General features: G+C 34.1%; 1 protein-coding gene across 1 annotated transcript in view; it reads right to left on the minus strand.

Moving 5' to 3' along the window:
- Positions 1-27,209, minus strand: part of Pkhd1l1 (PKHD1 like 1) — a 142,378-nt gene that overhangs the window by 38,205 nt on the left and 76,964 nt on the right. Inside the window, exons 42-59 of the mRNA XM_026384545.2 lie at positions 26,677-26,833; positions 26,157-26,313; positions 24,466-24,545; positions 23,725-23,854; positions 22,658-22,787; positions 17,959-18,200; positions 16,575-16,711; positions 14,538-15,567; positions 13,046-13,237; positions 10,687-10,838; positions 9,189-9,348; positions 8,507-8,678; positions 6,521-6,609; positions 5,849-5,997; positions 4,197-4,326; positions 2,797-2,915; positions 1,960-2,089; positions 292-465 (exon numbers count right to left, since the gene is read on the minus strand). Coding sequence (XP_026240330.2) covers positions 292-465; positions 1,960-2,089; positions 2,797-2,915; positions 4,197-4,326; positions 5,849-5,997; positions 6,521-6,609; positions 8,507-8,678; positions 9,189-9,348; positions 10,687-10,838; positions 13,046-13,237; positions 14,538-15,567; positions 16,575-16,711; positions 17,959-18,200; positions 22,658-22,787; positions 23,725-23,854; positions 24,466-24,545; positions 26,157-26,313; positions 26,677-26,833 — 3,530 coding nt within the window. The remainder of the gene's footprint in view (positions 1-291; positions 466-1,959; positions 2,090-2,796; positions 2,916-4,196; positions 4,327-5,848; positions 5,998-6,520; positions 6,610-8,506; positions 8,679-9,188; positions 9,349-10,686; positions 10,839-13,045; positions 13,238-14,537; positions 15,568-16,574; positions 16,712-17,958; positions 18,201-22,657; positions 22,788-23,724; positions 23,855-24,465; positions 24,546-26,156; positions 26,314-26,676; positions 26,834-27,209) is intronic.

The raw sequence follows: 27,209 nt of genomic DNA on the forward strand, positions 1-27,209 counted from the left end.
ACCCTGTGTGTTGTAGATATTATAAAATGATTTCTGTTTGGGAAAGATGTTGGCCTAGCTATTACTTGAGGTTATTATTAATTTGATAATTTCTAGTGTCTATGAAGATAAAATAAATAGTCAATAATAAGGAATTCATTGGAGGGTAATGCCTGAACTACATAATCACTTTTAACGTTTTATTTTTCCATGTTATACTTTGAAGAAGTGAGAAATATTTAACAAATAACAAAAAATAGAAGTGATAATGTTATATTTCATTTAGAAAAATAAACTGAATATTATACCAACCTTTAAATGTCATCATATTTCCAGTGAATGAGCTGACCAGGATGCGTGCACCAAAAGAGTCCTTTGTCCAACCTGGGTATTCTTCACCGATTATTTTGATGTTTCTAGTCAGTAAGCCAACATCAGCTGCTAATGAGTAACTCTGATCTGTTCCAGGGACTTGGTATCTTTCAGCTGCAACAGAAGGACAGTCAAGTGCTGATAATATCTGGCTTTAGTGGGTTCTTTACAGTTCACAGGCTAACCACCTTTCTAGCATGCCAAAAGTCAACATACATGTATGAATTTATTGGATTGGCATTCTTAAACATAGATAAATGGCTGACTGCAATCAAGACACTCTTTTATTAATAAACTGAAGAACAACCAAATTTTTTTTGTTTACACCACAAAGATTATTTTTTTAGCAATTATAGTTAGTGCTTAACAAGACTTGAAAGTGGTGTGCAGTCTCTTTATAGCATACATTTTTTGTTGCAAAAAAAGATGCTTTTGTGCAACAAATTAACTTATTATAATTTAATATATGAGAAAATGAATTAAAGATGCAAAAGAAAAAAAGATAAAAAAACTTACCCAAGGCTCTGAGGAGAATTATAAACATAGCTATTTCCCCTGACACCTGTGTCTTGATTTGCTCCATATTTCCTGAGGCATGTTGTGTATCGACCACAATTTTTTATAAATATGTAGTAGCATATCAAATACAATCTTCACATTTATGTCTTAATGATTGGAAAAACAACCTAAATTACACTTTCTACTTCTAGAAATGTTATTCAGAACTTTAAGGATAATAAGTTCATTTCAAGCAGAGAGAAATGTCTGGTATTTTAAATGAAAGAATATATCAGGTGAAACCTCAAAATACAATTGCTTTATGGTTAATTAGACCAACTGTTTTACAAATCATTATAACTTCATAATTAAGTGTTCTTCAACAAAACATTTTTCTTTTTATTTAAAGAAAATATGTGATGCAGAAAGATAAATGCAGGTGCCTCTATCAAAATAGCTCTTTGAAAGTTTTTCTAGATTTCTTTTTCATTCTGGTCAAATGTCCATCAGTCTATTCTGCTGCCTCACATAGGAAACAAAAAACTGCTGAGAATCTTCCCTAACTTTACTTCCCTGTCTGCTCTTATTTCCTGAGATTCAAATGAAAGGAGCCTGTAAAATGCAAAGGCTGAAATGTTGCTCCTATAAGAGAAAAAAAATCATCAGATGATATTTACTTATTTTTTCTCTCCTTGATAATTAGAGTTTTTACATTTTATTATAGCTTGTCTAAAGCAAATTAAAGTGGAAAAATGTGTCCTTTATTTTGGACCAAGGATTTTAAAATTCCATTGTGTATAATAATTTCCTAGAAGCTTGCATAGAATAGAAGATGTCAGGGCCTTACCACACAGAACATGACATGGTGGGTCTTTGCTGAATATTTGCTCAATGAATTAATAAATGAGTATATACAATAGGGACTATTGATGGCCAACACCTGAATAGTATCACCCCTTGGGTACCAAAGTCAATCTGTGTGAAATGCTCTGCTAAAATGTTTGTGATATATTTTATCAAAGCATTATAATTACAGAGTAGAGCACTAAAATGTGAACATTTCCAGACATTTTAATTATATATCTATTTGGTTCAAGAGCAGCCACTTACCAAGGTGAGTGTAGGCAAGGGTATCATTGAGGATGAGAATTTTGTTTCCATGCAGAATTTTAACAATACTTCTAGTTTCTGTCTGGTGAAGATCATAGCTTGTGGTTGTTATCACAATCTCTTCTCCCTCCTTAGAAAAATTCAAGTGCCAAATTAAAGAACAATTTTTAAAATAGGGTTAAATTTCTATTACATAACTCTAATTTAAATTATATCTGATTAGCAATCATGGTATTATCAGAAAGAACTAAATGTACATTTAGATCTCTAAAAATAAATATGCTATGTTTGATATTAAGAACTTTAAATTGATCCAGGTGCAGCATGCATTTCTATGTGTCCAGCTACTGGGGAGGCTGAAGCAGGATGATCACAAGCTTGAGTCCAGTCTGGGCAATTTAGAGAGACCCAATCTCAAAATAAAAAAGGATGGGTTAAATCTTTAGTATCACTAAATAAATAAATAAGTAAAAGGAAAACAAATTCTAAATTGAGTTTTAGCATTTACATGCTACCAAAATCTCTCACTTAACATAGCATTTTTTGAGCATCACTGGGCTTCTGATTTGTTTTCTTTCCAAAGACTTAACATGTAAAATCACAGATTAGAAGTGAGGAGATGACCAAGATAAAAGTAAAACACATTAAAAACAATTCCATTGTCTCTTTTGCAAGAATTTGTAATAAAGTCTTTTAACTAAAGACTTTCATATTTTTCTTTTAATATCTATCTATCTATCTATCTTTATATATTCTAAAGGATCATGAGACCATAATTTTTAATTATTAAATGCCTAAACAAACATTTTAGAGTGAACTACATAATATGTTCTCTACCTGCCAATCCACAGCTTCGACCAGAGACAGGACTTTGGAACCTGCCTCTGCAGTTTCTGACAGTTTAGTTCTATATATTGAATGTGGATGTCCATGAAGATCCAGCTCACCAAACACCCCTGAAGGAGAAAAATTTCCTATTTATTTACCATACAGTACTGAGTTAAGTACTAGTAAAAAATGAAACTTTTTATTAATAATATTCTAGTGTATTTTAATAAGCAACTGGACATTTGAGAATGGATGGAATGAATTCTGGTTATCTGCTCAGGACTGCAAAAAAACCCCACTTTGACCCAATTCTAGTAATCTGGTCCAGAGAAATTAAATCTAATACCCATTGATAAGGATATTTACCACAACATTTGGAAATATTAGAACATTAGAATTAACTGTATATCAAATAAGTGTACATGAAATACATTTTAATATGTTAATATTAGTGAGCAATATTCTATAAAAAGAGTTTTATCTACAAATATTACTGTGGAAAGGCATTTATGTTATCTGGAAAAGAAAACTGTGTAATAGTATATTTAGTTTGATTATGTTTTAATAAAAGGAACAATATTACTACCATAAATTAGTATATATAATATAGATATAGGTACAGATTTAAAAAATACTTAGGTAGACATATAAAAACTGTTCACTAATGCAAGTTTCCTTAAGGTGGATAGAATTGGAAATATACATTCTTTTTTATTTTTTATGTTAAAAATATTGTTTTTTGAAGAGTTACTTTTGCATTAATAAACACATAAAACCAAATATGTAGTTTGTCTGCCTCAGGATATTAACCAGTGGAGAGCTGACCAATTCAATCTTGACTATTTTTGAACCCCTTTATTTAGAATTTACACAGTGGAACAATTGTAATACCTGTTTATAAGTGACATATAGATAAATATGTAGTAATATTAATAAAATAAGTTATTAGTTGTGACCAATCCAACTCTTCCAGGATCAAACAGGAATACTCACAGTACACCAGTGTAATCGGAAAGTGAAGCTCAGCCACAGTTGTGACTGAGTAATTAATAGCCAAGTCAAATGAACCACAGATTATTAATACCACAAACAGAATAATGTGTAGCAAAATGACCTTTTAAAGGAATGCACTAGAACATAAAAAGTATTATTGTTTATATGAAGAACAGATTATAAAGAAAACCAGACACAAGAAATAATATTCACATTTATAAATTTGTTAAATTTAGTTTTGTAATTTTGGGAAATTATTTAATTTAATATTTCTACTACTTTTATGACCCTTTCTTATAAGTAAATCTCTATAAAAGCTCCTGATACCATCCTATCATGAACTGAGTACTTTAGTGCTATTTTAAAGTAGACTCTCAAAACTGAAATGACATGTTTGCTATCTAATAGACACATACCTAAGACCTTTGCCCCTTGATTTGGTCCTTCTGGAAAAGCCCATTCTGGGGTAGAATGATTTCCTCGAAGAATAATCTGTAATTCTCCTTTAAAAGGGTTATCTTCCCAGCCACCAATTAATCTACCTCCCTGTGGTGGAGCAAAAAAAATTGTTAATAGTTTAAAAGTTGAGCAGACAAAGGATTTCACTCATAAAAAAGGTCACTGGTAGCCTCCCCTAAAACATTTTGTTACAACAGTGTTGTAACTGGAAGTGACTTTAAGCCATTGACTTTGGTATAGGCAGTCTAAATTATTTTTCCAAATAATATCTATTTACTGTCAGAATTGGACCTGAATCTACTGGAGTCTGAACAAAACACACCGTATTTGGATGTAATATGCCATACACAAAACATACTCTTCACACTTACATCTAAGCTATGCCATTCATGAGCTAACATTATTAATAATAATGGTTATCATCAAATGCTTGTAGATTCTATGTCAGGTATACTATGTAAGGCTTCACATATATTAATTACATAGTTCAACCTCTACCCTAAACCCATAAATTGGTATTTTTAGTCTTGTTTCATATGTGAGAAAAACAAATGCAGAAAGTCAAATAACTTACCCATGTTTACCCAACTAACAAAGTCTTCCCCAAATATTACACCCTTTACAGCATCAAAGACTAATTTTGTGTCACTGTGACCAAAATTCCCCCACAAGAACAACCTAGAGGAGAAAAGTTTATGTAGGGCTCACAGTTTCAGAGATCTGAGTACATAATAGATGGCCAAGTCCATTGCTTTGGGCTCAAGGTGAGGTAGCACACCATGGGTAAAGGACAGGGCAGAGGAAACAGAGAGAGAGGAAGGGGCTTTAGCGAAGTTGTGCCTTTCCAGTGCACACTCCAGTGACCCACCTCCTCCAGCCACATCCCACTGCCTACAGTTAATACACAGTCCATTCAAATTAGGGAGAAATGATTAGGTTCCAGCTCTGAAAATCCAATCATTTCACCTCTGAACATTCCTGCTTTACATTGGATCTTTAGGGAGACACCTCTTACTCAAACCATAACAGCTATTTAACACTTTTAGTTTTTAATGGTGATTAATAGTTTTTTTGGTTAGGCCATTCTTTTTATGAGCAATAAAAAATGATGACAGAAGAGTTAAACTGTAAAGTCATTGAATGTTCAAGAAGACCATGTGAGGTTTATGAAGGAATGGGGTGATTGTTCCAAACAGTTAAGACATTTTTATTAGTCTGCTCTTGCCTTCATAATTCCAGCTATGTCCATTGTTTTGTGAAATACTTTTTTTTTTAAAGAATGGCTTAAATTCTTTTGTTTCCAGAACTCCTGGGGATCCATTCTTTGTTATAGCAAGTTTATAGTTTAGCTTTGCCTAATAACAATACACATATTTTAAGTAGAATTGACAATGGGCAAGCCATAGACTCAAGAGTATTTTTGATAATTATTATTTACAGGATGTTAAATCCACAATTTAAAGGAGAGCAGAAATATATTGACTTATGTGAGGCTTGCATTTCACGGACTAAAGCAGTTGTTTGTTACTTAAACCCATTCAATATGTTTTCTTATTATTATTTCAGTAAGTCTTTAAGAAAGATATAAATTACGAGACCTCATTTTTACCTGCACTGATATGTAGGTAGCATTCAAAACAACTCTTCTGTATGAAGGCTCTGCAGGTCCTGCATTGGTTTTATCTTCCAGTTCCAGAACTCCCCAAATAATGAGCCTTTCCATTGGTGGCATATCTGTGTCAGCTACAATCCATGTTCCTATAAAATAATAGTTTAAGAAATATAATATAATCCATAGACAGTAGCCTATGGTAAAACATAGATAAGCTTCTCAGTGATTCTTGGTTTTGAAGTTTATGATCTGTCTTTCTACACAATGACTAATTCCTGTCTTTCCCAGAAAATGTGTTACTGGGAGTTGTTTGTTTTTGCTTTTGTTATTGTTTTTAAGATAGGGTCTCACTGTGTTGCTCAGGCTGGCCTCAAACTCCTAGACTCAAGTGATCCTCCTTCATCAACCTCTGGAGTAGTTGGGATTACAGGCACAGGCCACCACACCTGGCTTATATTTTATTGATAAGAGTTTGTTCAAATCCACCTAAAACCCAGAAGATTAGATTTCGTATCTGGGGCATATGAATGGAGTCCATTTCTTCACATCTGTTCTTTCCCCAAGGCATACTGCATAAAGGTGGAAACCTAAATATTGAGGTATCTATCCTGTTGTAGCATTGATGTTATATAAAGACAAGCATTTATTTATTTATATTTGTGTATTTACCTTCAGGAATAACCACATTTGCTCCTGGATAGGGTATGGTATAATTATTTTCTTGAGATGATTGCCAAAAAGAATCATTTGACCATAAACTGAAAAAAGAAGAGAATTATTTCCAAGAATTATTATCTTTATGTGTTTAATAACCATCTCCTTAGGGGACAGCACTATACTAGGTGTTTTGAGCATGATAGAATGTGAGTTAAGTAGTTCAGAATTTCACAAAATAGATAAGCTAATATGTATAATTAATAAAAATACTCAAAACACACAAAATACATATATATTTTCCATTGAAGATAATTTCTTTTTTATCCACAATTTGAACAACTTTTTCTCCCACTAAATCCATATTGCTATATACTCTCATTTTGTCTGTAATACAAAAATTTCAATTTCCCTGTAATTTTTCATATGGCACTATCCCCTGGCTCAAACACTCATTTCCCACCTTTATATAGTGAGTTCTCCCTCATCCTTTGGATTGCAGCTTTGAGTTTCTACCATCCAAAGGCAGTCCTAGCCCCATTTCCTTTAAAACATTGATCACAGCTCACTCTTATGTTCTTTTTTTTTTTTGTTTACTTGTTTGCTTGTTTTGTAGTCTCTTTGTTTAGAATGCTAGTGAAATGAAGTCAGGGATCATATCTGTGTTGTTTAGGATTTAATCCCCAGTGTCTGGCACATTATGGGTGCTCAGTAAGTAATATTTAAGTGTTCCAATGGATATATAAACAAATTTAATTGTTATTCTTTTGCACAATAACCACTGTAGCATCTACACATTTTGAAATAAATTTTACCTAATAAATACCATTGAGCTGAACTTGATACACCATAGTGAGTTATTAAATGCCTATTAGTTTTTTAATCATCGCCATCATTATTTATTATCATTATTAGTTGTCCATGAGGGATGCAAATATGTATCAACTCAAGATTATGCCTTTAAAGGTCTTTAAAGACTAGTACTGAAATGAGAGATCACATCATGCATGATGTTTTAGTCAGCGCTTTTTTTGTCACTATGATGAAAACATCTGACAAGATTGACCTAGAGGAGGAAAGTTTGTTTGGGGATCATGGTTTCAGAGTTCTCAACTCCATAGCTCTGGGCTCAATGTAAGGCAGAACATTATGGTGTAAGGGTCCAGCAGGGGAAAGCTGATCAGCTCATGGTGGTCAGGAAGAATATAGGGAAGGGTAGAGGAGAAAAGGGCCACAGGGAATATGAATTCTTCCAGGCATGTCCCCAGTGATCCACCTCCTCCAGCCACATCCCACTTGCCTATAGTTACTACCTAGTCCTTTTAAACTAGGATGGACCAGTTAGGTTATAGCTCTCACAATAAAATCATTTTACCTCCAAATATTCCTGCATTAACTGGAGATTTTGGGAACCCCTCAAATCCAAATTATGTTATTAGTAATGTTAATTAGTAATACAAGGTAGTATTTGAGAAATAAAGGTAAAAGCCAAATAAGTTACAGAGATAGATACAAAAATTATTTTAATCAGAATAATTAAAATTGAGATAAAAGGTTTGAAATAAAATTTAATAAGTCATCTTATGAGATTTGAACATGATGGTTATCCTACAGAGCAGCACCACCTGCAAAGAAAACACTGGATTAATGAAGAGATTTAATTTCTGGTGCTGGACTGCATGTGCCAACCATAAGTTCTGTGATCTCAAGAATTTTACTTGAGATCACTGAGCTTCAGCTTTTTCACCTATATAAAAAGGGAGCTGGACAAGTTTAATAATCCAAATCTAACATTCTGCAAGTGTGAGGTTTGCCAATAGGTTTCACATGTATTTTTTTTGAGATTATTTAATTGGGTGTGGTTGTTAAGGCCAAGATGTACTCTTATATATTATAAGGCACTGCCCAGGAAAAAAGGCATTATTATTTCACTCAGGGGTAACATTAAAAAGATTACAACAAGAGGTATCAAGGGTTTTTTACTACAAAAGGCCTACATACTTATAAGTGGCTGGTCGCTTCCTGGGAGTTGGGGTTCTTGAGGGGGGATGCACAGGAAAGCAGTCCTGGAGAATACAACAGTAAGCTTGGAAATTAATTGTAACATCTTTCACATCAGGATCCAAGGTTCCAGAAATGGGCTCAATTGGATGAAGGTCACGTCTTCCTGACACTGAAAGTAAAGTAAAAGTGGTTTAAATTAACATATTGATCAAAGTACTTGAAAGAAAACAAAAATCATAGAATTTTTGAAAATATTCTTTAGATACAAATTTGGTATAATTTAAATGTATGGAATAGATACAGAGAAATCCTAAGAGAATGTATATCTTATTAAAAAATGCAAAGCCAAAATATCTTGAAAAATAATGCTTTAGAATTTAAATTCATTCATAATCCTTCTTATATTACAAAATTATTAAATATTAAAAATGGAAAAATATGCCAGCGTCCTTTGTACTCATTTTCTGTAAGCACTCTGGTGCTATCTCCAAAAATAAAATGCAAGTTCTTAAACTCAAGACCTTTTCTAGCTCACATTTAGTCTCTAGTCCTTTCATTCAACAAATATTTATCAAGTCCTGCTAATACAGAGCACTGTATGATACATTTATCTTTAATTTTCTCATCCTTTAGACAAAGAATTAGATAAAATAATCACTTCTGCATACTGAATACACACCCAAGTAGTAAAGAGTACTAGTGTTTGCTTCAAGATGCCAGTCTCCATTCTTACTAGTATTCCAGTTCAGAGGATTTGAAGAACCGTTTCTCATATCAATAACATTAAACATATCAGGATTCTGAGAGAAGTTATGTGATATAATTACATAGTCTTCTTCCTACAGAAGTATGCAAAAAATGTGACTTGTTTTATATGCTAGTGCTATGTATAATATACATTAGTTTTAGTGACATATAATTAGCATCTATATTGTTTTTGACAAAAGGTTTAGTTTCAGTTTACTTTTTATTTTGCATTTCTGTTTATTAACATTTATACACTTTTGGCTATAAAGCTAGCTCTATCACTAAGGCATTAAAAAGATCTGTCTCTGTTTTTGGTTTCTCTCTCTCTCTCTATATATACACATGTAAGTGAGTATATATGTATGTTATAGTTTGGATATGTGGTGTTCCCCCAAAAGCTCCTGTGTTAATGCAGGGATGTTCAGAAGTGAAAGAATTAAGAGCTATAACTTAACCAGTCACAGTTTGAATGGAATACTTGGATGGAAACTGTGGAGTATGGCTGGAAAAGGTGGCTCACTGTGAGCATTCCCTGGCAGGGTTCACCTTCCCTGTGGTCTCTTCCTCTCTCTGCTTCCTGGATGTCATGAACTGAGCAGCTTTCTTCCACCACTGCCCTGCAACAATGATGTTCTGCCTTATATGGGGCCCAGAGCAAGAAGTTGGTGATCATAAACTAAACCTCAGAAACCATGAGTCAGAATAAACCTTTTACTTTTCCTCCTCTATGTTGTTCATGTTGGGGATTTTGGTTACAGTGAAATAAAGCTAACATAACGTATGTATGTATTCAGAGAACTTTTTATTTCTGTAATGTTTGAAAAATCTTTAAAACAATACGATATAGGATTTTCAGGCTACACAAATATGTAGTATAAGTAGAAGAACTTGTGTGGAAGGAAAACACTCAATTAAGAGGTGGACGGTGGGGAATGACAGGGTGCACAAACCATATGGGGCTTCCACTTCATCTATGAAGTTTCATTTATTTTCAAAAATAGTAAGTAAATATTCACAGAATGTCAAGAAATTGAAATAGAGCTAGGTGTTGGGCATGTAAGTATTGCTTCTTTAAAAGTAATTTTCTGTTGTTCGATTAATTCACGATACAAATAAAAATCCCTTAGTTGGTACCTGAGGCATCATAAACACACAGTAAATGTAATCTATTAACATGGTAATAATAACAAGCACAGTATCATGGGAACATGGCAGAAAGATTGCTTACTTCCTATTCTCAAGTAAGGCTCCTTCGGCTTAACTCTTAGATTTATAACGGGCCGTGAAGGGAGTATTGGACTTTAATAAGTTGACCTGTGAGGCAAGAGCATTCTGGACCTGACAGTGGTTGTAAGGATAGGCATACAGGCTGCATTTGAGTGATATGCAGTTACAATGATTAGATGATCCATTTTATAGTCTTTGCTTACCTTAAATCCATAGAATGTTGATGTATATGATATGTTGGTTACATGATCCACACCTTTAAAATACCAGTTAATATGATTTGCATTTGGAATCAGAGCCATCCACCCAGACGAGTGAGTCAGTCGTTTCTTCTGAAAGGGAACAATGCTTGTTCCTGAGGAAGAATGCAAACAAGCAAATGATAGTGGTAGCTACCTTTATGAAATTCCTCCTTTTAAAAACAACTGAGAATGGAAAATATTGGTTTAGTCAATGGGAGTCTTTTCTCATTTGGTATTTAAAAACAAAATCGAGACTTAATTCCTTAAGGAAAGATATGATTAAAACACGATGACAGGGAATAGGGGAGGAAGGGAAAGGGAGGGGGCAGGGGATTAGCAAGGATGATGGAATATGATAGACATCATTATCCAAAGTACATGTGGAAGACTTGAATTGGGTGTCAACATACTTTATATACAAACAGAGATATGAAAATTTTTGGTATATATATGTAATAAGAATTGTAATGCAAAAAAAGTACATGAATTGGCATGAACATATTTTGTATACAAAGATATGAAAAATTGTGCTCTGTATGTGTAATAAGAATTGTAATGCATTCCACTGACATGTATTTAAAAAAATAAAATCAATTAAAAAAGGAAAAAAAAAACACGATGACAATTATAAATAATACTAGGACAAAAAGTACTTAAATGTATTAATATAATTCTTTAAATAGCATTGACCTAAACATAATTTCATTTCTTTTTTTATTAGTTGCTCATGACATATCATGCATTTGAATCAAATGGGGTATAATTTCTCGGTTTTCATAATTTCATTTCTATTAACAGCTTAATTCTTTAGAATTCTGGATTTACAGTGTATACAAATATACAAGGATTCTCTATTTGTCTCCTGTGTCTGTTGAATTCACAAAAACTTATATAACAAAGACTAATTTTTGGTAGCAAATACTTCTACTTGGCCTCAATTAAGTTTCAATTTAGAAATCTTAAGCAATAAGACTAAAAGTATCACTTTTTAAAAGTCTATCACTTAACAGTGAGTATGACATATACATTTTATAATTGAGAAAATTTGAACTTAAACTACAGTAATGGGAAAATCTATATAGTGCAGTAATGCTTTTGGCATGAGAGATTGCCTGACAATTTCAGTAGAATATCTGAAAAGATCTCTTACACTACAAAGAAAAGTTTTTTGATTAATTGCCCCCCTTTTTTCCCTCTCTCTTTTTGTCTTTCATTGGATTTTATGTAAAATTAACAACTTTTACCTTAATAATTTAGGAAGAAGTTTACAAAATAAACTGTAATTCATTTTCTTTTAAGAATACAGAAAAAAATCCATTATCAAGGGAAAACAAAATTGTTAGGCTTATGAATTGGTGTTAGTTTTATAAGAATCTTTAACAGAGGCACTAAAATACCCCAAATCCCAGAAATACCAAAATCCTAGAAAAAAAAATACGAACTATGATAATTCGGCAAATATCCATTCCTCCCCCATCTAAAGGAGACTTCCTGCTCTCTTGGTGTCCTATAACCCCAGGCTCTTCTTTCTTTCTTTTGCATTCTGGCCATGAGGTGAGCAGTTTGCCCCACCAAACACTTCCTTCAATGATATGCTGTTTCACCATTGGCCCAAAAGTAATGAGGCCAACTGATCATGAACTGAAACCTTGAAAAGCTGTGATGGTAATAAAAAACTGACAAACACAATAATAAACTGAAGTAGTTCTAAATCCTTGAGAGGAAAGTACAGAGATTAATATAATAATCAGACTTGAGAGAGATGAAAATCAAGATTGCCACCTCATACCCATTAATTTTTTTCTTTTTGACTAGTGAATATGTCACATGGATGATGGATAAGGATTGCAAATTATTATAACCTAGTTGGTAATAATGTTAAACATATTCATTGTTCCATTGTGTAGTATCTATATTGGTAGAATTCAGTAAATTGACAGCACCTGGCACTTGGTATGCAGCTATTGACCTAGCAAATGCTCTCCAATTCCATCTTAATCATCAAGCATAATAAATATTTGTCTTTAGTGGTGGTATACTTTTAAAGTGTTGCTCCAAGGGCTATGCCAACTTCTCTGCTCTCTGTCATAATATTTTCTGGAAGCTTCTTGATCAACCAAACATTTGCTAGTCCATGCATTTATTCAAGGCTTCTCAAACACTCACTGAGTGTGTTGCTTGTTTCCTGCCTGAACTCTGATATACATATTATGCTTTTTTGCAATGTTCAAAAACATCAAGTAACAACTCAAGAAGATGATGACAGACATTTAGGAAAACATACTCAAATCAGTGGTTTAAACTAATATAATCCACATACCAAAAGAGTCTGAAAGAACCACATCCTTTTCAAGTAGAGATACTGGGGAAGGTTTGTTGAAGGCTAAACGGTGGAAGCTGACTGAAGCATCACAAACAGATCCAGGGAATCCGATGCTCCACTGGTCTTCCTGAATGCAATGTGAAGGGTCTAGCAATGAGCTATGTGGGATGACCGTGTACCCTTTGTGTCCTGGAAAAGAAACAGAAGGAACATGATTTCTAATTCATGTTAGAAAACTGGTATGTGGTATACAGGTACTGTGATCTATACTATTATAAATAAAATCTAAAAGTCTTGGTAAAATTATTCTGTTTGCATGAGGCAAGGAGACCTCATATAGAGGTTCTGCAGTGGGCCTTACTGTAAATGTATTTAAAACACAGGATCTGAAGCATATGTGAAAGTCACAATGAAAGATGAGGAGTACAACAAATAACTTTGTTAAGACACACAAAAGGATTCAAATTCAGGCAGAATGACTATAGATTCTGTACTCTTAACTAATAAACTGCCAACTAACATTAAATATTAAGCAGAATTAAGTAAATCAATAAGCATTACACAAAGATTGATATGTCAGAAGCATCCAAATGTTCTCCCTCTTAAAAGCCACAACAATTAGGAGACAGACATTATCCACAATAGTTCTCAGTCCATCTAAATACTGAGATGAATGTTCTTTTGTCTTTCAAAAATAATTATAAACATCTCTAAGTTTACCTGTCAAGTGGCATACTCCTAAAAAGTCTTATTCAGTAACACACACACACACACACACACACACACACACACAGAGTTTTATTTAGACAAGTCTTTATCTCTAAAAATTTACAGCCACTAAATTCTAGAAACCATGAATATGTGCAGAAACTGTGACATACCCTGGTCTTCAAATGCTAAAAAAAAAATTAGCCTACAATATATATTGAATTTTCTAAATATATTATTTGAACAAAACAAAATTGAGAATTTAAATTGAGAAAAAAAAGAGTTAATAGCAGGCTTGTCACTCCTATTCTTTAAAAGTATTCTAGCAAGGGTATATCCATTCTATCTACATTGCTTACACAAATAAACCTGGGAGGTATGTCTCTGGGGCATGACTGGCTGTAGAATTTGGGTGGTCATGAAAATAATTTTATATCTGTACAATTGAATATAAAATGGAAGAGTTCTAAAACTGGAATATCTTCCTTTTGTGATCAATGTTCCCATATACACTGCTCAAAATTTACCATTAATATAAAATCAAAGTGCAAATGTGATAGAAAAAAGACACTTTTGGAAGCTGGCTCTGACAGTTTGATGCTGTTCCAGAAAAGAATGTCTCATCTGTGTCAGATGTTAAACTCTATCTATTAAAACATTATTAAAGTTTGGTGCTGGGTAAGGTCTATAATGCTGATGAATATGCTGTAACAAATCACCTCTATATTAACACAAATATATTTTCAATGTATTTGAATCATAAATTGAAAAATAGTGTTACCTGTAAGCGAACCGTCAACATCAATCAGTACTGCCTCATGTTCCCATCGAAAGCCAGCCTTATTAGGTGTGTAAAAATACTGAATGTCAACAAATTTTGCACTCCAACCTCCACATCTGTCATTACAAACACCAGTGATGGATGTCACTCCCAAAGCTACACAATTGGGACGGTCAAAGTTCATAAAATGTAATGACGATACAGTCAAGCCTTCACTAAATGGGAGCACTAGGCCCTTTGATGTGCAAAATGCAGACCCCATTCCCAGTTCATCAAGATGACCAACAATTTTGGCACTTTTAATCACTGCTCCATTAGTTTCACCCCATCCTCCAATATAGGGAGCCAGGATCCTCTTGGTCTCAATTCCAGCCTCATAATTGTTTACCATCACAAAGTTATGAAACTGCAGGGCACCTCCGTTAACCCATTCAGCTCCTTTTTGACAATTCCATGTAGTAAGTGAATTAAAAATTGCAGGCACTGGCACTGAAGAAGTACAAGATCCCGTCTGCATGGGGAAATATTCCTCAAAGATCCACAGTCCAAACCAACCTTGAGAATGAACAGTATTATTAAAGAATTCTCCAAGAGGAACTCTTTTTTGGCAAATATTCTGGTCATAAGATGGTCCATCAGGGTGGTCATTCATTCGGTACCAAAAGCCAAAATGAGTACCACCAGCAGCTGCATTATGTCGTATGGTGTTGTTTGGGTTGGTTACCCAAAATGCAGCTGGGGTCACATCATCATTCAGAAGACTCGTACTTTGCTGAACAAATACTGCCAAGTTATATTGCAGAATGTTGCCATGTTCAATACCATCTTCTATAAAAAATGCTCCTCCCTTGATATCATATATAATATTCCTCTCAACCAGAAGATGATGTGTGTTATGGATGGTAACAGCTCTATTATAGGTTTGGTGAATTGCACAACCTCTTACATAAGATTTAAACTGTAAATCTCCAAGTAGGTGCCAATGTATTGGATATCGCCCCAACCGGAAAGCCTGGCCAGCATGGAATACCTGTCAAGCCCAGAAATCACAGTTATTAATCTACATAGACTCACAGTTTGCCCTGCTCTTTTTTTCCTTGGTTCAAAATTACAAATTAATTACTAATACATTAATATCTTCCATATTATTTATTGTTTGAAAATGTTATTTTATTCTCAATCCAGCTTATTTTAGACCATGTATAAAAGACCATGCTTGTGAGAAAATGAATGAATAAATGAACAAAAGCCATCTTTGGCTTTCACTTTTTACTTCTGTCTAATACAAATTGTGTTTTGCAAAAGGAAATCTCTTAAAAGATCTTTTGCTTTCTTTACTTTGGTTATTATACAATAATAAGAAAAACTTCTGAATGTTCGCCATGTACCTAATATTATATTAAGTGTTTTTACATGCAAAATCACAGTCTTTGTCACAATACTACAAAGTTGAGTCTGGTCACTAAACTTCATTTTGAAGATGAAGAAACTGAAGTTTCTTTAAAAGGTTGTGCATCTTGATCACAGTCACAAAGCTCCACTCCATTCAAAGCCAAGTTGGTATGACTCTAGAATAGGTCTAATACTAAGGATGGCCAAATGTATGAATGTGTGAATTTGTGTGTGTGTTTAATATAAACTCATGGAATAAGGAAAGAAAATATTAGATCATCTATTTATTTTCATTCCCCATCTAAAAATAGAAAAATAACCATTGCTAATATTTACTATATAAATTGACCCTGGCAACCTGAGTCAGTTCATATCTCGGATGTTACATGTGTGTAACATATCTTAGGGGAGAGTATCATGAAATGGAGGCATTGATCTGTCATCATTAATGAGGTCTAGGTGTGCCCAGGACGGGTTATGGATTTTGCTATAATTTCTTCCCTCCCTCATTCTCACCTTCCCTTCTTTATCTGTCTTCCCTGTCAGATTATAAGCAGAGTATATCAAACAGGAGGAAATTAATACATTTTCATTATACAGATAACTTTAGTTAAGCCACTGTGATTTAACGATAATGCTTCTTACCTCTACATATTCTATTCTTCCGGTTACCATGTTAGAATCAGGTAAAGGAGCATGAAACATAATGCAGCCTCCAAACTCATCACTTCCTATTTCTTCTCCAAACTTTCCTTGGAGGCATGTCTGTGTAGCAAATTCACCTTTAAAAATATTTTAAGAGAATCTTAAAAGACCATGTTGCAATCTTCTTTTATTATATAAAGAAATATTTTCCTCCATACCTAATTGCATCTTTTCATTCAATATCATTGCAACCTTATTCTGGAACATAAATACATGCATTCACTTCATATCCTCTTCTAGATGGTACAAAGGATAAGTACCCTATCTTGTCCCCTTTGCATGCCCCAGAATACTTACTGAAGCATTTGTTAGAGAAGAAGCCAAAGAAATATTTCAATGGTTGAGTGAATCCTGATAAAGGTATTTTGTTTTATTATTTCTGAAGTTTTTCTCCAAACTAGGGATTAGCAAAATTAATGCAATTTTATATAACATTAGAATATAATTTTAATTCTTAAAATTATAGTGAGTGGACAAGATAGGAGGTATTATCTTTGAAACTTGATTTCATGTACTTTGTGAGACTTGAAGCAGATGAAATGAAATCAGAACATAGGTTATTTGTGTCAAATCTAATGGGTTTTATTTATACATTTCATTGAAGAAAAGGTTACTATCCAAGCTGTATCTGCAATTTGTATATGCCAAAGTTGCAGGTTCATTCCCTGTACAGGCCACCAAATGCCACAGTCTGGCTGGGCACAATTCAGGAGCCACTTGTCAAAAGAAACGAACTTTATTTTTAGAACACACACACCAAACCACACAGCTCCTCAGGAAAAACCTTCAGAGCCCAACTGCCACCACCGGCTTCCCACAAGCCTCTCAACCTCCCCCACTCCTCCGGCTCTTGAGGCTGATTGGCTGGGTCGAGTGGGCATACACTGCCCTCATGGAATACAAGTTTGAAAAGAGGGAAAGAATTGCTAAATCAAATATTTGCTAGACAGATTATCATCAAATGTAGTTTTATACATTTAGGTAAATTTAAAGGACAGTTTTTTATGATATTCAAATCCATAATTATCAAGGTCTAATCTAAACATAAAAGGGATCATAAAAATAGAGACTTTATCAACAGAATCCAAGTGCACTCATTTCTCCCACTGGTGTCAACAATAACCATTTTTATTCAATATATTGCAAATACTTTCATAATGTTACTTAAAAATACTACTAGGTCTTCAAAACTTCCATGAAAGTCACAGGCAGATTTACAAGGTGAAACTAAAATATGGCATTTCAATATATGACAATTAAATTTTGAAAATATGCATCATGATTATACCAGCTACTAAAATTACCTGATAACTGCTAAAATTACCTGTGTCAAACCCATCGGGACATGCTGGGATTTTGTTATTCCACTCTATATTATCAGATCCTCTTATTAAGATATTTCTTGTAAGAATTCCAACTTCTGCCCTTGCTTCAAAGAGAGTTCCATCAGGCAGTGTGACAGAGATTCCTAAGTGTGTGTAATTCAGCGGATTAGTTAGTGTTATGTTTTTGCCATCAGTAGATACAGATTCGATGGTTCTTTCTTCATTCTCTCGTTGACTGTGTCTGTAAAACATTTTTTAAAAAAATTTCAAACTTATTATAAATCAGCATAATATATTGATTTGACATATTCACTTGATGCCATTTTGAATATTTCATTTATAAAATACAGAAATTTTTTTACATTGTGAAATATTCTGAAGAAAATTTTGAACACAGTATTTTACTTTTTTTTAGAATAACTGAATAAAAATACTTTGAAGTGGTAGACTTATTCATAAACTGTATTCAATTTTAAAAAGAATTCAAAAGAACTATTCATTCATAACTTTAGGATCATCCTCAGAACTTCTCAACTGAGGGTTGTTTATACTCTAGCAATGCATGGAGACATTGTTGGCTGTCACAACAAGAAGGTGCTTGGTGGGTAGAGGCCAGGGAGGTTTCTAAGATCCTATAATCTATGGGTTGGTCCCTACAACAAAGATTATCTAGTACAAAATGAAAATCACCAAAGCTGAGAAACCCTTACAAAGAAAAGTCATTGGATATTCCTGAGCAAAGAAAAGAAAACATTGAGTTGAAGTTTATTTCTACCATTTCTCCAATATGCCCCATGTTGACAGCCACAGCTGAAGGGGCCCCAGCAAACTTCTAGCTGCCAACTGATTGGCTCCTCTGTGGTGATGCTCATTGGGCTGTTTCCCCGCCCTTTCGACCATGGAGCTGCTCATTGGGGGACTTTTTTTGGCTCTGCCCACCCGACCCAGCCAATCAGCCTCAAGAGCAGGAGGAGTGGGGGAGGTTGAGAGGCTTGTGGGAAGCCAGTGGTGGCAGTTGAGCTCTGAAGGTTTTTCCTGAGGAGCTGTGTGGTTTGGTGTGTGTGTTCTAAAAATAAAGTTCGTTTCTTTTGACAAGTGGCTCCTGAATTGTGCCCAGCCAGACTGCGGCACCCCAAATTCCAGCTATAGTAAAAAGGACTTGCAAATTCCATAATGTACCTATTCATATATTTAACTGCTCAACAAATATTTATTGTCTAGGTATATAGTTAAGTACTAGGGATACCAAGTAGAAAGTGCCCCTGGTTTTAAGATGAGTCTGTTAACTTCTGATTGGAAATTATCTACTAAAGATCAGTGCTGTTAACAGAGGTAAGCTTAAGGGAGTTTCTTGTGTCTTCCTGAAATTCTCTTTTGACCCTTTTCTCCCTTGCAAATGCTTTCCATTCTTTAAATATAAGTTTGAATGATAGTGCCACGTGTGAAATAGATGAGAAGTCAAGTCTCTCAACTTTCCCAATCCTTCTGGATTCCCAGTGCACTTTGCATAATGCCTTGTTGCCCTCAGAATAACCACACTGTATGTAGTCTATAATTATAAAGTACCTATTTCTCTGTCCCTTCCACCAATCTGGCTGCTCTTCTAGGCAAGGACCCTGAACCATTTTGTATGCTGAGCACTTTGTAAAATACATGTCAAAACTCAGTAACAGCAACAGTTTTCTAGTGGTTGAACAAATTAATGCAAAATGGATTTGTGTGGGGAAAAGTGGAGTGGAGCCATCATATTTCGGATATAAAGGACTGAGGGTCTAATTTAAACCCAGAGAAGGAAAAGCTGATAGAAGAGACATTTCAAGGGCTGAACCAAAAGAATATGTGATGTGCAAAAAGTGAAGGATGGTAATTCTGGGAATGGTTTTGTGAAGAAAAATATTAGAATGTAGGGGTTTACATAATGGCGATGGGGGATGGGGCATGGGAGGAATGGGCAAAGGGGAGGGAGGGGAAAGGAAGGGGCAAGTGGGTAGGAATGATGGTGGAATGAGTTAGACATCATTACCCTAAGTACATGTATGAAGACACGAATGGTGTGAAAATACTTTCTGTACAATTGGTGACTTGAAAAATTGGGCTCTATATGTATAATATGAAATGAATTGCATTCTGTCATCATGTATAACAAATTAAAATAAATAAATAATTTAATTTAAAAAAATAAAAAATAACATAAAAAATATAAAAAGGACTGAGAGTGTTATTCAGTGGTAGAGCACCCCTCAGTGAAAAATTAGTACCAAAAAAATAAATAAACAGACTCAGTCCATACTACTTAAAGTCATCTATGGATTTGATGCAATCCTTGTCAAAATTCTAATGTCAATCCTCACAGAATTAGAAAACTAATCCTAAAATTTAAATGGAACTTCAAATTATTAAAGGAATCTTGGCAAAAAGAACAAGGCTGGAGGTATCACAATATCTTATTTCAAATATACTACAAAGTTTTGTAACTAAAAAATGTGGTATTGGTACATTATAATTGTATACAAAATTGGAATGAATTGTGATATATTCACATATGCACATAACATAATTTGGTCAACTTTATTCCTTAGCTCTTCCCCTTCCCCTCTCATTCTCTATGCCCCTTGATTCCCCAAGTGTACTCTATTTTCATGAGATCTCCTTTTTTATTCCCTTTTCTCCCTTTCATCATAAAAATAGAAATAAAATCAATACAGTGGAAGAAGGGGATTAGGGAGAGTGTGGAGGGGAAGGAAAGAGGAAGTACTGGGGATTGAAATTGAACAAACTCTGTTATATGGATTTATACATATGTCAAAATGAGCCCCACTATTATATATAGCTATAATGCACTAATAAATATTTAAAAAGATAAAAATGAATGTAGGGGTTTAAATGGGGGTGAGGAGAAAGGATAGTAAGGATGAAATAGATGAAATGGGAATGTAATATTAAACAGTGTACTAATCTTTTTGGGAAAAAAAGGATAATAATGAAAGAAGCTAGAGGATATGCCAGAATACAGTTGTTTTTTAAGACAGTGGGTCATCAGAGAAACCTAGAATTGCAAAGGATTCAGGGAAGGAATTGTGGGGAAAGGGGTCAGGACAGATCCGACAGGCAGGTCTCTACAGGCTGTTTATAGAAAAGAATGATTCAGTAGTGCAATATCTCACAGGTGGTAGGGGAAAGGGTCTGGTCTTTCCTGGATTCTCTCACATCCAGATGATACAGCAATTTCTTTAGAAAAGACAGTTCTAAATGGCATTTTTATATGTGCATTCACCTAGAAACACCTTTCTTTCCTTCGTAGTGATACCTCATTTATAAAGTACTTTGAGCCAAGTTCTCCTCTAAAGCTTTGCACATATTAACTCACTTACTGCTTACAATAATTCTATGGGGTATGTATTATTAGCATTGCAATTCAACTGAAGCACAGAGAAGGGAAATATGATGACCAAGGGCTGACGGTAGTATTGCTGGGAATGGGCCCAGACTGATTGACTTCAGAAGCTATTTTCTTAACCTTTACCTGGCTTTACAAATTCTCAAGTAGGATTTACCAATGAAATAGTGAACAATGAATTAGATTTGGAAAGAAACTCCTTAATTCTTGTTTCTTAAAATTAAATAGCCCTATGCTAAACTGTAAACTTACTCTGTTTAGAGTAAGGGTATAAATGAAGATTTTCTATTCTATTAATAAGCCCTATGATTTTCCTGCTTGTTTGTTTTGCCATTATGTAATTAAAATTTCTTCCAAGGGCAGAAAAAATGGGCACTTTCAAAGCTAAGTATGCATTTAACTCTTCCTAACATCTGCAAATCTATTTTTAATTTGGAAAATGGAAAACTTTAAATGCCATCTCGAATTTCAATTTTAAATTGAGTCATGCCCTTAACATATTGGTTTCTTGTCATAAATTACTATTTACTTCCTGATAAGCATAACCATATCCAATCTCAGTATTATCTATAATTTGAACAGTAAAACAAAAATAAGGCTATTTTTATCCCCACTCCCTGATATATTCAGAACTGTATTATTTTTCCTTATATTTCTTGTTTACTAAAAATATGTAACTAATATAAATTAAGGGTCATAAGCAGTTTCAATTTTAAAATGTCAGGCACCTAAAAAGCAGTTTCAATTTTAAAATGTCAGGCACCTAAAAGGTTACTTTAATTATCACTTTTTCTATCATGGTTTCTTCCCTTTTACTCAATCATTGCTAAGAAATTTGCTCTGTGGGACCACTGCCAATACTGTAAGATAAGAAAGGGCTTACCAGCTGCTTTCAACCATATTCTTTGGTGACCTCAAACAAAGAAACTCATTTACATTTTTGCATTCATGAATGTATTTAATTAATGTTCTAAGTCAAATTTTTCAAGTGACTTTCAATAGCAGAATGTTTTTTTTAAATGAAATCTTACATAGGAACCTAGCTATGGAAAACAAAATGATCAGTTCATATTTATTTTATACATTTAGATTTGTACTTACTTTTTTTTTGTAATTGTAAATTCAGTCACTGAAAACTCAACACACTTGGTCATCTACCAAATGTTCACAATTGGCACACATGTATTAGGCTGTTCATGCTTCTTTTAGAGGATTCAAATGTAAATCAAAGAGCGGACCTTTTGAATTGTTCATTTTTTACAAGCTTAAAAAAAAATCTGCTTTCTAAATCAAACTCATACCTGTGTCCTGTGCTTGCAATTACAATCTTATCTCCTTCCTTCCATGTCACAGCTTCTTGTAAAATCAAAATCTGTTCCCCTGCCTTTGCAGTGTGAGCCAAACGTGTCCAGACCACAGAAATAGGCAGACCTGGAGACAACCAGCAAAACTTCAGATGTGCTTTCTATGTTACTGAGATTTTATGCATTTTAATTATGCAATTTAATTTGGATTAAATGAATCTGAGGAAGGTTAATTGTACCTTAGGATTTCATACCTATGTCACAAAAGAAATGTGAAGAATGCTTGCTTCAGAAAAGTAACAGGTTTAATAATAATGTATGTTTCTATGAAATTAGAAAAAATATTCTCTGCAATGATGTATTCCACTGATAACAATCTTCCTTTTATAAGCACAATATAAATGTGGGGTAATCATATTAACAAAATGGACTGTTATCTTTGTCATTATTGATAGGGACTGCTTAAACCAATAATCTAGAGATAAGTGATACATGTAAAACTTCTAAGAACTTTTAGTAGGATATATTTAGCATGATGTAGGACATTTATGATCATAACAAGGTACTATGTTTATGACATTCTAAATCTATAAAAAACAGATTATTGCAATATATAGGACTTCCACATAAAAAAGACAAATTTCATTCATCTTTTATAAAATGTTATCCTGGCACCTTCAACACTATCAAAATCATCTTTACTTGCTGGCAATTTTCTGGAATATAGCTATTAAAAAGTTCAACTATAAATTTATTGATGTACTTTAGAGAGAGTCCATTTTTGGATACAAATGTAAGGAATCCATCTTCTGTTTCCAGTCTTAGTGCCTTTCCACATGGACAAATGAATAAAGTACACAGTCACCATGCACTGTGCTAAGTGCAAAACAAGACAAAAAAACATCAGGAAGCATATGGCAAAGGGTTGGAGGAAGGCTGTAGACATGGCCTGGGGAGGAGTGGCCTTGAGGCTGGCCTGTGCTAGGGGAGGTTAGTGGAGTTCAGAGGAAGATATCGAAACACAGACTAGCTTGGGAGCTTTCACTTAGCTTGGGCCTCAGTACCATGCAGATCCAGGACTCCCTCACGCACAGCCAGTGTTTTGGCCCCATACACAGGGAGCTCAGGAGATCTCAGGTGCCCATGCAAGGTAATGACGGCTTTGTGCTGGAAGGGGGATGCTTCTGTCCCGATCTGCAAGAGATTTCACAGGCCTCATTCAGAAAATTAAAATTAAAGCCCAATATTTACTTAAAAAAAAAAAAAAAAAACTTGACCAGAAATTGAATACAATTCTATTGTGTCCCAACAAGACACACATTCTGTGGCTGTGAACTTATGATCCTCCTGCTTCAGCCTGCTGAGTAGCTGGGATTACAGGAGTGCATCACCCCTTCTGGCTTCATATCCACAATTCTCATTATGAAAAACAAATTTGTTTTCCCATCTCTTCCCTCTCTTTTTGAGGATTGATTATTCAACTGTTCATACCTTTCTTTCAAAATATAAGCCTTAAAGTCTCTAGTCAGCAAAATATGCGAGACTTCTGGTCGACTTTAGCCACATATCAAAGCTATATTTCTTGTTCTATTTTAAATTCTGCTCCTTGATAAAACACTAATTATCTTCCCATTAAATTGCAAGAATATTCTAGGAAACTTTTCCCCAGATAAAGATTGTTTTATTAATAAAGCAAATCTAATCAAAGATAAACTCAGGAGAGGTTGGTGTAATTAACTATCCATTTTACATATAGTATTTAAAAAGGAAACAGGTTAACAATAAATGTATGTTCTCTTATGTACCTGAAGAGTACCACCGTCCGTAATTAGAATATTTTCTGCTTGGAGTTCAATGTCAGCTTCATCAAATATTAGAGTTCCACCTGTGAACCATACAATTTTTAAACATATCTCAAGAAAAAAGTATTATCAAAATTCACCTACTAAATTAAAAGTAAAAAATGTAATTTCTTATCCCTCTCCTGCTACCTTAATATGTGTTACTTTACTTCTGCTCTTTGGTTACATGAAAGTATAAAAGCTTCAGATAAGACCCTGGAAGTTCACAGAAAAACAAAATCCAGGGCAGATTATTTTCCCTTGGCAATTTTCATATCTTAAATGTTATTAAATAGTATAGCTGCACAAATTAATTCTATAAATAACAGGATTTTGAAATATAAATTAAGAATAAAACACTTAAAGTTACACAAAAGCATGTTTATAGAAACTATTCTATAACATCAACATTAACTCTGAATTCTTGCCCACTAATTCACACCCAAAACAGCTACAGGTTGATTAGCATTATCAAGAAAATAAAAAGGTGCATTTTATAGATTTAATTTAAACAGGTAGACAGTAATATTTTACTTGTCTAAAGATCCCATGCCAGTAGGGCCCAGTGATGCATTCGTGTAATCCCAACAGTTTGGGAGGCTGAGGCCAGGAGGATTGTGAGTTCAAAGCCAGCCTCAGCAAAAAGCTAGGTGCTAAGCAACGCAGTGAGACCCAGTCTCTAAATAAAAAACAAAATAGGGCTGGGGATGTGGCTCAGTGGTTGGGTGCCCTTGAGTTGAATCCCTGGTATCCTTTCTACAAAACAATAAAATAAAGATCCTATACTCAATAACTTTGAATAATTAAAACATTGTTATTATTCCAGAAATTTAAAAAATATAAAATTACCAAAGTCTTTGAGCAGCTAAAACCATTACAGTAAAGTTTATGTTCTAAAGCTCCAAGCACTTTACTCTTATTCCTTATTTTTTTTTTTACATAATTATAATAGTTGTGGTTATTTCACTTTTTATGGTAGAAAGAGTATATTAAGGGCTCTATCAGTGGTAGAGTGCTTGCCTGGCACATGTGAGGCACTGGGTTTGATCCTCAGTACCACATAGAAATAAATAAATTAAATGAAAAGGTATTGTGTCTGCATACAATTAAAAATATTTTTTATAAAAAGTATATTAAGGAACAGAGAGAAGCTCCAGTGACCACTGAAAGCAGGGTCTCATGCAAAGGTCATATAATCACACTCTGGCTACCAAGGGAATCAGGGGTTCATTTAGGATTGACTTTAATGGACTGTTATAAGTTTATAACCTCTTGGATCCATCATATCAGCATTTCTGCAGTAGGAAATGCTGTGTACTATTCTACTGAGATCAATTAACTACGAGTGCATGGGCAAGTTCACTTTTGATTATGGAAACCAAAGTTTCATGAGACAACATTTAACTATAAAAGTTGTGTAGGGGCATGTCATACAATATGATACTTTTTTTGTTCTATTTGATTAAAAGAATGCTTGTTGTAACCCAATAATATCATAACTACAAAGAGACTAATGCTCAGAAAACTCAGCACTATATTCCATATTAAAAACACAGTGTAACGATGGATGTTCACAATCACAAATGTTGGTTAAATTAACTTCACAGAAATAGTCCCTAGGCAGAGACTAAATAAACAGATTTTCAGAAATTTACCCTGAATAAGCAACATTTTCAGAATAGGGGTACTTTGGTCCAATAAAATGATCTGTCCTTTTGTAATAATAGCAAGTGACCCTTCCTCTGGGGGAGATTTTCCTCCCCATGAGTAATTGGAGGACCAAGCATCAACATATAGGAAATCAGCATTATCCTGTAATAAAGCACAAGAGATTTTGAAGTTCAGAGAACTTACCAGAATTTTTCAATTTCTCAGACCTAAATGTAAAGCAATGCATATTTTTAATAACAAAATATATCCCACTTCAAATATGTGATAGCTGACTCTAGTTTCTCATAATAATAAAGTGAAAAATACATTACCAATTAGTTTATGATTCAAAAGTAATAAAAATTTTAGTAATAAGCACCAAAATGGCAATTACTTAAAATTTGGTGGAGTTACTTTTCAGTTATCTTTTGGAGACATTAAAGTAAAACATCCACTACCCATTATCCCACCCTCCATAATAAGTGTTTCTATTGCTGTGATCAGTATTCCCAACAGCATTATTACCAGCGTGGCCCTGCCGATGTCTCTGATGTTGACATGAACTGGCGCCCATCCTGAAGGAGTATGGGCCTCTGTTGTACAGAAGATGTGTGTCCTGTTGGAAAACTCAACATTACATCTGGCTTCAGCTATAGTGATGTGAACATCCTGGGTATTTTCACTGTAAAGGAGAAAAGGAAAAACAGGACAAAGTTTTTCTCAAATTTCTATGTCATATAATCAAATCCCTTTTTTCATCTGTGTTATTGCAAAGTAATGATCTCGTCCTAGGATCCATCCAAGTGCACATTGACACTTTTTTCAATTAAGACTTCAAAAATATTTGTTAAGGAATACAGTAAACAAAGATATAAAAGGTCAGAAAATAGAACTGCCCAAATTACCAAGTGCTCTAGCGTTAGAGGAAGAACTGCCTGAGTTGGAATTACTTTGCTCTTATTCCTTATTCGTTAGTCTCCAAATGGGCACCTTTTCTTTTTTTTTTTTTTATTGGTTCTTCAAAACATTACAAAGATTGCAGAATCACATCGGTTACA

This window comes from Urocitellus parryii, chromosome 7, assembly GCF_045843805.1.
Source record: "Urocitellus parryii isolate mUroPar1 chromosome 7, mUroPar1.hap1, whole genome shotgun sequence".
NCBI lineage: Eukaryota > Metazoa > Chordata > Mammalia > Rodentia > Sciuridae > Urocitellus > Urocitellus parryii.